We start from the raw sequence: 14,372 nt of genomic DNA on the forward strand, positions 1-14,372 counted from the left end.
CCAGAAGCATGCCATCCCATACAATAGAAGGCAGGAGGAGAAAACGGGAGTCAGGATTATAAATCTTTCTCTCCAAACTTTATTGGACCCTGGTAATGAATTTAGCTAGGGATTCATCAGGTTCTGGGCGAAGGGAGAGAATGGGGCCTGAGGCTTCTCCCATGGGTGGTGTTAACCTCTCCCATGCTTGTAATGCACAGAGGTATACCTTATCAAAATAACCTGGTGGAAACTTGGCCTTTGCCTGTTGAATTCCGGTTTCCAAATGACCCGTTCCAAACAGTGCCTCAAAATCCCACTTGGGCTGATTCTGGCTATTTCTCTGGGATTGCTATAAACATTCATACTGAAAAACTGCTTCCCATTGAAGGAAGAGGGGGCATGGGAGCATAGCGCAAACTACGTCCCTCAAGTCTTGGGGGGTATTAAGGTTCTGGAGAAGGCCTTGTAAAATGGACCTGGTCCATGGAGCATGAACTTCCATCCTCCTTAATTGCCTGATGAAGTTTTTAAGATCTGTGGAGGAATACGGGTACCACGCCTGAGGTTTCTGTCTATTGGGGGCAACGTTAACTGGGAATGTGTGGACTTGCTCCAGAGGAAAAGCTTCATTGCGAAGCTGGCAAAGGTATTCAGTGTCCCATAGCAGCGTAGAGGTGGGGGGAGGAGTCGCAGAAGTGGAAGCCGCTGGATAAGTGGTGGCTGTGGCTGCCAGAGAAGCTGGACACGTGTCTGCCAAAACAGGAGCCTCGGGGCAAAATGCAGAGGGCTTAGGGTGGGTCAGGATTGGGACGGGCTTTGCTTTCTCTAGAAAGCATGTATGGTGCTGGGTAAGTGCAATGGCCATCTTCCTTAACTCTTTGATCTCAGTCTCAAGGTCCCTTTGCCTTTTGTAAGGGTTCCCTACATATCCCCTGAAAGCTGCAGCCATGGTCAAGAGGATCCAAGGTGCAGCCCCAAGCAAAATGTCCCAGAGATATAAAAACTGTATAGAGAAAAAAGAGTAGAGGGTTTGGGAGACCTCTTCATAAGGAGGAAGGTCACCCATGGCGGAGGGGTCTCAGAAAAATAATAAAAGGAAAAAAAGAATCACAGTGCCTTCATAAAATACGGGTCTGCAGAGAGCCAAGCTGCGTATACTTATCTGGGGGATGGGCGGGTTAGGTCCCTGTTCAGGCACCAGATGTCGGGTTGCGTCGCCGGGGAGAGAACTCGACCGGAGCCAACCTGGGCTGCTGCTTACTCAGTGAGGCTGGAGAGGAACCAGGAACTCGTGGCTGAGCAGGAACACAATGCAATACCTTTATTGATCAGAGAAAACACATTTATATCTTCTGAAACAGAAGTGACAGGTTGGAAAAGGAAATGGGTGGGAGAGGAGGTGGAGAGAAGAAAAGAGTGTGAAGGTAGCAAGCTTCCATCTAACCAGTGGGGATTAAACCAATACCCTGCAGGCAGGGCAAGTCTTAGGCAAAATAATGATTATGTAAATAGAACACAGCGTTAAGCAATGCAGGGGACCTGGCATAATGACCAACAGTCCATTAGGTTCGTCAGACAGTTTTATTGAGCACCTTCTGTATTCAAGGCATAAAGATGATTACTATATTCCACAAACAGGTGTAACAAAAATTTTATAAAAGCTGCCTATACTTGATAGAACAAAAATGAGTTTATAAAGAAAAGTGTAGGGGCCAGGTGCTGGCATACCTGGTTGAGCACATATGTTATAGTGCGCAAGGACCTGGGTTCAAGCCCCCAGCCCCCACCTGCAGGGGGAAAGCTTTGCAAGTGGTGAAGAAGTGCTGCAGGTGTTCCTCTTTCTCTCTCCCTATCTCCCTTACCCTCCCAATTTCTGGCTGTCTCTATCCGATGAATAAAGATAATAAAAAAAGAAAAGTATAATAAAGAAGCAAGTAGGAAAAGAAACTGGAACTTGCTTATGATGTTACTATTCAGAGATGATTGTAGCTAATACTTTGGTAGATAAGGGATACTTTTACACAACTGTGTTAAATATTCAGTTTTGAATCCTGATTTTTTTTTCTCTTTTTATTTGTTAGGACAGAGAGAAATTGAGAGGAGAAAGAGACACCTCCTGTAGCACTGCTTTGCTGCTCCGGAAGCTTCCCCCTGGAGATGGGGACCCAGAGCTGGAACCTGGGACCTTGCACAAGATAGCATGTGCACTCAGCGGGTGCACCACCATCTGACCTCCTTTTCCATTCATAACATGGCACTAAACACGTCAGGCTTCTACTAGTGCAGGCCTGTGGGTGAATCATAGCAACACTATGCTGACTGTGCATAAGCTTTGGAGTTGGGGGTGACTTGAAAAGTCTTCATAGAGGAAGCACTGAGTGTTGAATGAGGATTATGGGTTCAGAGCCTTAATTTGGGGTGAGGGTGGCTGTAGCAGTTGGCAAGGTCACCCCAGGTAGCAAAATAGCAAGGTAAATTCCGGAGGCTAGAATCTGATCAAAGGTGACTCATGATGGACTTTGCCAGCCCAGACATCTCTAGGGGTTTCAGCTTTGCTCTGTAGATCCTGAAGATCCACTAATGGACTTTAAGTGGGGGAAAATGTCAGATTTATAGATTGTTGTTTTTCTTCTTTTTAAAACAAAGCATTGTTCAGCTCTGGCTTATGGTGGTGCTGGGGATTGAACCTGGGACCTTGGAGCTATAGACATGACAGTCTTTTTCATAACCACTGTGCTATCTCTCCAACTCTAGACTGTGGTTTGGATACACATTTGTTTGTAGTGCAATGAGTATGTAGAATCCACTCATCAATTGGAAAGGCACAAGACAAGGAGGCTGCTAGAGTTGTTCAGATGAGAGAAGATGAGATAAATCACAAGAAACAGGAATGCAGAGGAGGAGATATTAAAAAGTAGAAAAGTGTTAATGGCAGACTCAGTTATTTTTCTATGTGACGTGCTTTAACCAATAGGGTTTCAGGGGGTATGACTTAACCAGGGCTTTTAAAAGTTCTGGAGTAGGTGTGCCTGCTTGCTCTCCTGCCTCTGCCCTGGTGGAAAGAAAAACCTGACCTGAGTTGATGCACTGGGCCAGGGAACAGGCATGTGAAGCAGAACCAAACATGGACCAGAACCACCAGATGACTTGAAATCTCATGACCAAGGGCAGCCAGGCACATGAGTTGTCATAATACAGGAGCGTTGCCTTAAATCACTGAACTTCAGATGCTTTGTTATATAGCAGTTACAGATTAACAAAGTCCTTCAGGGGCCGGGAGATAGTTCACTGGGTAGGGTCACACTTTGCCATAAGTGAGGACCTGAGTTTGACTCCCCAGAATTGGGGGTTTAAAATAAATAAATAAATAAATGTGTGTGTGTGTGTGTGTGTGTGTGTGTGTGTGTGTGTGTGTGAGAGAGAGAGAGAGAGAGAGAGAGAGACCTATTTTATATCGTTTTTACCAGAGCACTGCAGGCTTATGATGGTATGAGGGATTGAACCTGGGACTTCACAGCCTCAGGCATGAGAGTCTCTTTGTATAATCATTATGTTGTCTCTCCCCTCCCTGATATATTTTATTTTAATGAGAAAGATACAGAGAGGTTTATGGTGACAACAGGGATTGAATTTGGGACCTCTGAGCCTTGGGTATGAAAGACATTTGCATAACTATGATGCTGTCTCTCTGGCCTGCTTTCTGGGTTCATGGCTTTATTTTGGGTGGGAGTGTGACAGTTGTAAGCAAGGTGAGAACCAGGTAACACTGGCCGTGGGGAAGCTTTATGAGCAGTGAAGCAGTGCAGTGGTGTCTCTCCTTCTCTCTGTCCCTCACTGTTTGTAGTGGCAGAGTGGTGAAGGCATGAAGCCCATTCTTTAGAGCTTCTTTGGAGGTTCTAGCAGGGGAGCACAGCTACTCATATACCCTCAACCAAAGACCGATCCCTTCTCTATTCGGGGAATGCCATCCTCTTCGACCGAGTGCGAAGCTTCGGGAGGGACGCACTTGGAGCAGTGAGGGAGGAAGGGGGCACCCACCTAGCCAGCCAGATCAGCCGAATCAACCCTGGCAGTCAATGGGGTGACAGATGTCACAGCCAGATCACCCTCACATCCATAAGCCCATTCTTGTAATGAATGCTTGCTGTGAGTGCCAGCACTGTTCTACACACTGGGGATACAGTACTGAGCCCAGAGGACCTACCTGCTGGTTACTCTGGGAAGAGAGCTCATGTTAGGGTGGGAATGCAGCAGAGGAAGCTGGCAGTCCTAGGGTGTCCAGCTGTTATCTGGGTGCCTATGGGTAGCATCTGTCAGGGTGGGAATCATAGGAGGAATACATACTACAGGGGAAAGATGAGCTTGATTTAGGAAAGAAGTTCAGGGTGTCTATGGGGCATTTAAGTGTCTAGTGGGATGAGTTTTTTTTTTTCCTTGCCACCAAGATTATTGATGGAATGCTATTTCTTCCCCCCCATTTCTTTTGTTTGTTTGTTTTTACTTTGTTTGTATTGTTGGTATAGACAGAAGTTGAGAAGGAAGGAGGAGATAGAGGAAGAGAGAGAAAAGAGACACCTGCTTCATCACTTGTGAAACTTCTCCCATGCAGGTGAGGATCAGGGGGTTGAGGGTTGAACCTGGGTCTTTGCACATGGTAATTTGTGTGCTTTACCAGGTGTGCCACTCTCCAATCCCAGTAAGATGAGTTTTAGAAGAGAAATCAGGGGGTTGGGAGGTAGCGCAGCGGGTTAAGTGCACGTGGCGCCAAGCGCAAGGACTGGCGTAAGGACTGGCGTAAGGATACTGGTTCAAGCCCACGGTTTCCCGCCTGCAGGAGAGTCGCTTCACAGACTGTGAAGCAGGTCTGCAGGTGTCCCTCTTTCTCGCCCCCTCTCTGTCTTCCCTTCCTTTCTCCATTTCTCTCTGTCCTATCCAACAACGAATGACATCAGAAACAATAATAACCATGACAAGGCTACAACAACAAGGGCAACAAAGGGGGAAAAAATGGCCTCCAGGAGCAGTGGATTCATGGTGCAGGCACTGAGCCCCAGCAATAACCCTGGAGGCAAAAGAAGGAGGAGGAGGGAGAAGAGGAGGAAGAGGAGGAGGAGGAGGAGGAAGAGGAGGAGGAGGAAGAGGAGAGAAATCAATAGACAAAACAAAAATTCTTAGCTCCCTCACTCACTCACTGTTCCTGGGACGTGGAACACAGAATACATAGCTGCTCTCTGAGCCCCAACTGTATCCTAAAAAGGGAGGAGGGACAAAATCACCTGTCCTTCAGCACTGCTCAGCTCTGGCTTATGGTGGTGCCAGGGACTGAACCTGGAACTTTGGAACCTCAAGCATGAGAATCTCTTTGCATAACCATTATGCTATCTTTCCTGCCCCCTTCACACAAATCTTAATTTTCTTTATTTTATTCTTTTTATATTTATTTATTCCCTTTTGTTGTCCTTGTTGTTTTATTGTTTAGTTATTATTGTTGTTGTTACTGATGTCATTGTTGCTGGATAGGACAGAGAGAAATGGAGAGAGGAGGGGAAGACAGAGAGGAGAAGAGACCTGCAGACCTGCTTCACAGCCTGTGAAGAGACTTCGCTATAGGTGGAGGGCCGGGAGCTCGAACCAGGATCCTTATGCTGGTCCTTGCGCTTTGTGCCACCTGTGCTTAACCCTGTGCTACCACCTGACTCCCGCAAATCTTAATTTTCAACCAGGAGCAAACTGATTAATAGTTTAGAAATTTATCTTAAAAGACCACAAGCTGTACACAGAAGAGGGAATTATTGAGACTATGCCAACTTTAGCTGAAAGATAAACTGGGAGTCCCAGAAAGGTAAACAGACCATAGCTATCATTTTGTTACTCTCTCCTTCCTCAAAGAGGGGGCCAGCAGAGAAGTTGAGTCTGTTGTCCTCTGGCAGAGTTGAGTGGGACTCCTGTTCCTGTGCCCTGCCTTCCAATTCTCCCCACCATCACCACCATGGTTATCACTGGGGCTCAGCGTTAACACTCCAAATTCACCACTTCTGGCAGCCATTATTATTATTATTTTCCCTTTGTTGATATGGGCAAATAAATTGAGAAGGAAAGAGGGAGATGGAGAGAGAAAAAGAGACACTTGTAGCAGTTTGTGAAGCTTCCCCCCTGCAGATGGGGACTGGGGGCTTGAACGCAGACCCTTGTACGTGGTTATGTGTACTGTACTGGGTGCACTGCCATCCTCTCCCCCCCATATTTTTAAAAAGATTTATTTATTTATTAGAAAGGTAGGAGGAGAGAGAGAGAACCAGACATCAATCTGGTACATGTGCATCCAGGGATCGAACTCAGGACCTCATGCTTGAGAGTCTAGTGCCTTAGTCACTGCACCATCTCCTGGACCACCCCCCCCCATTGTTAAAAAAATTTGTTTTTATGAGAGCCAGAGACTGAGGGAGAGAGGAGCCAGAGTACCACTCAGCTCCAGCTCACAGCAGTGCAAGTGATTGAACCTGGAACCTCTGGCACCTCAGGTATGGGAGTCCTGTGCTCTAACACTGAGCTATTTCCCCAGCCCCCTGCTTTCCCATTCTTGACACAATCCTGAACACTCTGCTTAAATGTGTCATTAAGAGAGTGTCTACTTGAGAGAGTCCTGCAGGAGCAAAGAATGGGGATAAGAGGGAGAGAGAGAGAGAGAGACAGAGAGAGAGAGATAGAGAGAGACAGAGAGAGAGAGCTATTTCCTCTGCCCACTGGTTTCCTGTTAACATTGAAATTAAACATCAAAACCCCACTTAATGGAGCTGTTAGAGACAAATGTGACCGCAAAGAGTTATCACTTCACCACCCATTAGGACCGTCATCATAAAAAAAAAAAATCAAGCAGAAAGTATCAAGTGTTGGCAAGGATGTATAGAAATTAGAAGCCTGAGTGCATTTCTGGTGGGAATTGTAAAATCATCCAGCCATTGTGGGGAAACAACAGCAAGACCTTTCCTCAAAATATAAAAATAGAAGAAAATTACCATATCATCCAGCAATTGGACTTATGGGTATAGACCTAAAAGATTTGAAAGCAGGGCCTCCAACAGATACTTGTACACCAGTGTTTGAAGCAGCAGGATTCACAGCAACCAAAGGTGAAAGCAACCCGTTAATGGATCAATAAACCCCAAATGGGATATATTAGGTAGATCACAATGGAATAATATTCAACCTTAAAAAGGAAAAGAAGTTCTGCTACTATAATTCATGCTGTTCTATAGATATAATTTGGAGAAACAAACCAGTCACACAAGGACAGATACTGAATGATTTCATTTAGATGAGATACCAGAGCAGTCAGATTCACAGAGACTGTGGAAGGGTGGCTGCATGGGTTGGGAAGGGGTGTTAATGGGAACCTGCAGACAAGTTGGAGATGGATGATGGTGATGATTGCACAACTGTGTGAATCTACAACATGCGAAAGGGTTAAAGTTGTGTGGTTTGTTTTCTGTACTGACGTGCACACACACACTCGACAGATAAATGTGATAGTTTGCTTATGAGTGGTGTGAAACTGCTTGAGGTGAAGTGAGGGAAGGGATGAGAATTCCAGCTAACTGGACCTGTTAAGACCTCAGCCAGCAGTCCAGAAATGGGTGAGTGTTATGGTTCCCCTCCCCTTCTCTCTCTCCTCCCCTCTCTTTCTTTCTTTCTTTCTTTCTTCCTTCCTTCCTTCCTTCCTTCCTTCCTTCCTTCCTTCCTTTCTTTCTTTTCCATCAGAGCTTTACAAGGGCAGCCAGCTCTCATCATCCACAGATAATCCAAAAAGTTATTATAGGATGGGGCCAAGTGGTGGCTCACTAGTTAAATGTTCACAGTACCATGCACAAGAACCCCAGGCTCAAGCCCTCAGCCTCCCAGTTCAGGGGGGAAACTTCACAAGAAGCAGAGCAGTGCTGCAGGTGTCTATAGTCTGTTTGTCTCTGTCTTTCTTTCTCCCCTCCCATTAAAAAGAAAGGGAAAAATGGCCAGGAACTGGGTGGTGGTACACTCAGTTGAATGCACACATCACCATGCATGAGGTCCAGGTTTGAGCCCCCCTACCCCCTCCCCCGCTTTCCACTTCTAGGGGAGACTCCTCACAAGTAGTGAAGCAGATCTGCAGGTGTCAGTCTTTCTCTCTCCCTCTCTTTTTTAAAAGATTTTTTTCTCTCTCTTTTTTTAAAAAATGTTTTTATTTATTTACTATTGGATAGAAACAGATATTGAGAGGGGAAGGGGAATAGAGGGAAAGAGGCAGAGAGACACCTGCAGCCCTGCTTCACCACTCATGGAGCACTCCCCCTGCAAGTGGGGACCAGGGGCTTGAACCTGGGTCCTTGTGCACTGTAATGTGTGCATTTAACCAGGTGCACCACCACACCTCTCCGTCCCTATCTTCCCCTCCTTCCTCAATTTCCCTCGGTCCTGAAATAAAATAGAAAGGGGGATGGGATGGCTGCCAGGAGCTGTAGATTCATAGAGCTGGTGCCAGGCTCCAGCAATAAACCTGGTGGCAATTAAAAAAAATTAGCAAGAAAGAAAGGGCAACTAGTAATAGCAGAGTCATGCAGGCTCCAGCCCCTGGTGGGGGAGAGGTTACTATAGGTGTAGTAGTCACCTCTATCCAATAAGCATGTGAATGTCTCAGCAGGAACCAGTGGGGCTGTTTTCCCTCTGATATTTCATGCCCACTTGGTTAAGAAATGTAGAATAGGTGGCCGGGCGGTAACGCACCGGGTTAAGTGCACGTAGTGCAAAGCACAAGGACTGGTGCAAGGATCCAGGTTCAAGCCCCCAGCTCCCCACCTGCAGGAGGGTCATTTCACAAGCGGTGAAGCAGGTCTACAGGTGTCTACCTTTCCCCTCCCCCCCCCGCCCTGTTTTTCCCTCCTCTCTCAGTTTCTCTCTGTCCTATTCAGCAACAACATTACCAACAACAATGGAACAAATGACTGCTAAGAGCAGTGGATTCGTATTGCAGTCACCGAGCCCCAGTTATAACCCTGGAGGCAAAAAAAGAAAGAAAGAAAGAAAGAAATGAAGGAAGGAAGAGTAAGGAGAGAGAATTGTAGAATAAAGAACATGGAATTGGGGGCGGGGGTAGATAGCATAATGGTTATACAAAAAGACTGTCATGCCTGAGCCTCCCAAATCCCAGGTTCAATACCCTGCACCATCATAAGCCAGAGCTGAGCAGCGCTCTGGCTAAAAAAATAATAATAAATGAAGAAATAAAATAAATAGTTGAAATACCCAATGAGATTCTATTTAATATGAATTTTTAAAAACAAGAACATAGAATTGGGTCAAGTTACAGTTTCAAGCCAGAGAGCAGGCAGACTTTCACGCCTGAGGCACTGAGGTCCCAGGTTCAATCCGCAGCATCACCATAAACCAGAGCTGCATAGTGCTTTGGCTTAAGACAAAAACAGAAAAGAAAAGAAAAAGTTTATGGTTTCTAACCAAAGAGAAGGGAGAGGTGGGCTTGAAACTCCCTCCAGCCTGGGCACAGCAGAGTGATGGGGAGGCAGTGGGGGTCCCCTCTGCGATCCCCTCACCTGTCTCCTTTGCCTCCCCTGCAGCCAGCCTCAGTCAGCACCATGTCTTCAGCCGAGCCCCTGACCGCGCTGTCCCGCTGGTACCTGTACGCCATCCACGGCTACTTCTGCGAGGTGATGTTCACCGCGGCCTGGGAGTTTGTGGTGAACTTTAACTGGAAGTTCCCGGGCGTGACCAGCGTGTGGGCGCTCTTCATCTACGGCACGTCCATCCTCATCGTGGAGCGCATGTACCTGCGTCTGCGGGGCCGCTGCCCGCTGCTGCTGCGCTGCCTCATCTACACGCTCTGGACCTACCTGTGGGAGTTCACCACCGGCTTCATCCTGCGCCAGTTCAACGCCTGCCCCTGGGACTACTCCCAGTTCGACTTCGACTTCATGGGGCTCATCACCCTGGAGTACGCCGTGCCCTGGTTCTGCGGGGCGCTCATCATGGAGCAGTTCATCATCCGCAACACCCTCCGTCTCCGCTTTGACAAGGACGCAGAGCCAGGGGAGCCCAGCGCCCCCCTGGCCCTGGCCAATGGCCATGTCAAGACTGACTGAAGGGGAACAACGGGGTGTGTTGGTGGGTGGGGCCCGGGGAGGGGTCTCTCACCACTCCTGTGAACAAAGGCACCAAGCTGGCGGGGCTGTCCCTTCTGAACAGCACAAGCCCTGTCCTTGCCAGCCAGGTCTTAGCCCAGGGGGTGGGGGGCGCATACAGTCTCCACACCCCTCCCCCACAGTGTAGACAGGCCTTGGGGACATGGTTAGTTGTCAGAGGGTGGAATGGTCCAGGACTCGGGACCACCATGGGGAGGGTTGCTGGCTGGTGGTGGGTGGCCTGTGGCTAAACTGTGACTGGATTCCTGGGTGACTTTGGAAGCAGCAGGCCCTGTCTTGGCTATGAGAGGAGAGAAGGGGCCAGAAGGTGGGACATAAAGCCCGAGGAGGCTCTGGGCTGCTGCTGTGGCCACCTCCTTTCCTCTTACCCTGTCTCGCTGGGCTGTGACTGGCTCCGTTAGGCAATATTCAGGTGCTTGCTTGCAACCAATACCTCCCCTGAGGAGAGACTCTATGGCCAGGAAGCTTGCTTGGCAGTGGTGTGGTCTGCAAGGGCAGGGGTGCCTTCCCTTGGCTCCTCTCCCCAATCCCAGGACCCCTTGCTGCTCCCTTAGCCTTCTGGAACAACCTCCCCTCTGGTGCTGGATTCCCACCAACTTTAGGCTTTTGGATGGTTCAGTCCCTGTATGTTTAGTGCTGTTGCCCTTTCTCTCTGGTTTTTCAAGGCCTTGACTGCCCTCCCCCCCGACAGATGGCCCCATTGTCTATGTCGATTGACCCACAAAAACCCCTCCCATCTCCCTGGCCAGCTTAGCAGCCACCAGCTAGAAAGGAGAGAGAGAGAGAGAGAGAGAGACCCTGCTGCCATCCTGCAGCTTCCCCTCCACTGTTTTCTGCTGGCCTGGTGACTGGGACTGCCCTCCCCTAGCCCCCTTATGCCTTCCCACTCTGTCTGCTGGGCTCAGGCAGTGCCCCTGGTGCTCTTCTTCTCCATATCCCTTCCCAGCAGTGGTCTAGCTGTAAACTGATGATACCACTCCCACTCCCCAACCTCTTACACACAGGCTGCGGTGGGTCCCATGGACCCACAATGGGTACCTAGTGACAAGTCATTTCTGTGGGTGGGGATTAGTCAACCAATTTGGTTTGTTTTTCAAGCCAGTGGGAGCTTGGGGGGTGGGATAGGGGAGCACTCTAGCTTCCCAGGAAATGGAGGAGCAGGTCCCTATTGTTGAAGACCCACAGAAAATGAGGGAGAGTGAAAAGAGGAGGCCCTTTGGCTTTGAGAGTGTCTGTAGTGCATGCTCAGTGGGAGGAAGGGATTATTCTGGTTCTGCCATAGCTCCCTCCTCCCTGGACCCTGCAGCTAACCTCCTCAGGGTAGCACCTTTCCCCACCCACCCTCATCGCCCCCAACAAGGCCAATCCTTTGAATCTCACCTTAAACAGTATTAATCCTGCCACATTCACAAGCATTGCCACCTCAGTTGCTCCCTGTGACGGGTCCATTGCTGGCAGTAGACAGGCAACATCCTCATTCCAGCTTCCTCTTGCTCTACCTTCCACTCCCTGCTTCTTCCCCGGGGAAAAGACCTTTGCCACGGTACACAGCCTCTTCTTGACCATGTTAGGATCTTAGCTAGCAGTTAGCCTTTACTTCTTTTTTAGATCATTAAAACGTGTTGATGCCTCGCTGTGCTGCCTCTCCTAGACTGCATGCACAGCACCAGCCAGGGTGCAGGATGCAGGGTGCAGGGTGCAGGGGCAGGGGTGCAGGGGGCTGGGGTGGACAGGAGTGGTGTCCCACATTGGGAGAAAGGCTGGGAGCTTAGTCTTTGACAGGATAATCATCTGCAGCTTAGTCTTCCCAGGCTGGGATGAAGGGCATTTGCCAAGCTGTGTCCTGGGTGGATCCCTCACATCCGGGAATCATTATGCAAGGGACATTCGACCATACCTTTGCTGTGTTATTGTGACTTGGGCTTTGGGGCTTCCAGGGATTCAGGCTTCTATTGGGGGGGGGGGGGGGTCTCAATTGCTTCCTGTCAACAGCTAGAGGGGAATCCAGAAGGGAACTCTTGTCTGACTTCCTTTTTTCCTTCTGGATGATTGTTCCAAGCTCCACCCACCCACAACTCCATGTTGTCTCACTTTTCTGGAGCCTAACAGCCCCTCTAGGCCCACTTATGGCCTCTGAGTCAGGTCACACAGCCCACCTTTGCTCTCCCTTTCCATGACAATCTGATATGCTTGGCAAAACCTCCAGCATAAGGCCTACATGGTTGTCAACCCAAGCCTGCCCTCAGATGTCCCCCTGGGTCTGGCTTCACGTGCTGCCCTGCAGGCATACCCTTCTCTGGCACTGTCTTCTCTCTGGGACCTACACATCCCCGGGAGCAGGAGGCCCTGGGGTACCCCCTGCCTACCTGACAACACACAGAACATGTTTGTGCTCTCCCTCAGGTGCCCTGTGGCTTCTGTTGGTCCATATGGAAGATGCAGAGCCCCCACCCCCACCCCCTCAGCAAGGAGAGGTGATGACCCAGGGCTCAAACATAAGATCTGGCTCTACAACATAAGATCAGGCTCAGAATTCTGTAAGGTCAGCCCAGACATCAGTCTTGCCTTTGTGGATATCTTCAAAGGCCCCATCCCTGGTGCCCAGACACCCAAAATTTGGGGTTATCCCAACCAAGCTGGGGGCACTGGCGGGGAGAGTCTGCTCACCATTTATGATCCTCTGGCCCCTCCACTGGCCATGGCAGCATCTTGGGGGTGACAGATTGTCTTGTGCTGCCCTGCACAGTTAAACTGCTTCCAGCATCCTGCCAGGCAGCCTGTCCCCCGTGCCCTGCTCCCTCTGATGCCAGTGAGTCACAATAGCCTTTGCTTATTCACAGCAATAATACTTAGGGAGTGAAGTCCTCCCATACCTCCTTTTGCATGGGTTTCCTGGCAGGAAGGCAGCACTGAGTGGGTCAGGTCAGAAGCACCTGTATTTGTGAAGTTCTGGGCTGTGGAGATGCCTTCACAGAGGGTGCAGGGAGCAGAGAAGCCTGACTCTCGAGTTCTGACAAAGGTGGGACACACATCTTCCACCCAGGACCTGGAGCAGCTGTGGGTTCCAGCTCTGTAAGAGGGCCTTTGAAGTGGGCAGGACTGCCTTTCTACTGCGGTGGTGTGGTGGGCAGTGGTGGCAGCAGTTTTTCTGAAGGACACTCGACCGGTTTGTGTGCCCATTGCCTGCTCTGTCTCTGTTGATCCCTTGTTTGTCTCTCCCTTTTCACATTTGTGCACATAAAAATATACTGGTGTTTGTGTTCCAGGGCTGGCTCAGATTCATTTCTCGTTTCTTCTATTTTGGCAATTCTTTCCTCAGGGCTGCGTGGGCCCTTCACAACGCTGCATGAAGGTTGTCCTGAGCCAAGAGGCCGCTGAGAGGTTGGGGGTGGGGGCATGTGAGAAGAAGGGAAGGTGGTAATTCCTAATTCCTACCAGTCCTTTTCACTTGTTCACCCCTGACCCTTTCTGGTAGCTTGAATCCTTTTCTACCTCCTACCTCTGCCCCCCCACCCCCATAAACTCTCTCATCTGCAAGGTTGATGGGGAGCTGACTGTATGCAGGTCAGTTGCTTCTGCCTGTTAAGTGAACACCTCTCAATCTAGTAGTTCATGATGGCCAGGGGTGTCTCACGAAGTAGGAAGATGAGAGGAAGGAGGCAAAAGATACCCCCCCCTCCAAGAGTTGGAAGGACAGAACCCTGAACTTTCCATGATGGCAAAGGTCACACTTTGACAATACAGAGAATGCCATGCTCACCCTGGCAGCTTGTCTTTCCCTGGGAAGTCTCTGGAGTGTACCATTTATCTGCCCACTTCCATATTTGCAGGAAGAAGACAGAGGGTTCAGAAGTACCCAACCTGACCCAGATGGCCTCCCCTGACCCCAACCAGGCTACAGGGCAACCCCCTTTTCTGGATAAAATCTGCAGTGTGCTCTCTGCCTTCCTCACTTACTTGAAGGAATTTACTTCTCTGACCAAAGGCCTTTTCACTTATTAATAGTGAAAGTGTAGCAGCCCAGGTGGTGGTGCACTGAATAGAGTGCATATATTACTGTGCAGAAAGACCCAGGTTTGCGTCTCTTGTTCCCACATGCTGATGAGAAACGTAATGAGTGATAAAGCAGTGTTGCAGGTCTCTTTCTCTCTCTCTCTGTTTCTGTCTCCTCCCTCTCTACCTCTCTAAATTTCTCCATCTCTATAA

General features: G+C 49.1%; 1 protein-coding gene across 8 annotated transcripts in view; it reads left to right on the top strand.

Annotated features, from left to right (window-relative positions):
* Positions 1–13,431, top strand: part of TMEM229B (transmembrane protein 229B) — a 61,045-nt gene extending 47,614 nt beyond the window's left edge. For 4 of the 8 annotated variants that reach the window (XM_060174775.1, XM_060174776.1, XM_060174774.1 and 1 more), the window contains exons 3-4: positions 4,513–4,591; positions 9,585–13,431. In XM_060174775.1, the coding sequence (XP_060030758.1) occupies positions 4,586–4,591; positions 9,585–10,106 (528 nt within the window). In that variant the 5' untranslated portion in view covers positions 4,513–4,585 and the 3' untranslated portion in view covers positions 10,107–13,431. Of the gene's footprint in view, positions 1–3,826; positions 3,997–4,509; positions 4,592–9,584 lie in introns of all 8 variants that reach the window. The other 4 variants (XM_060174777.1, XM_060174780.1, XM_060174778.1 and 1 more) reach the window with 4 other exon arrangements.
* The last annotated feature ends 941 nt before the right edge of the window (positions 13,432–14,372 follow it).

This window comes from Erinaceus europaeus, chromosome 16, assembly GCF_950295315.1.
Source record: "Erinaceus europaeus chromosome 16, mEriEur2.1, whole genome shotgun sequence".
NCBI lineage: Eukaryota > Metazoa > Chordata > Mammalia > Eulipotyphla > Erinaceidae > Erinaceus > Erinaceus europaeus.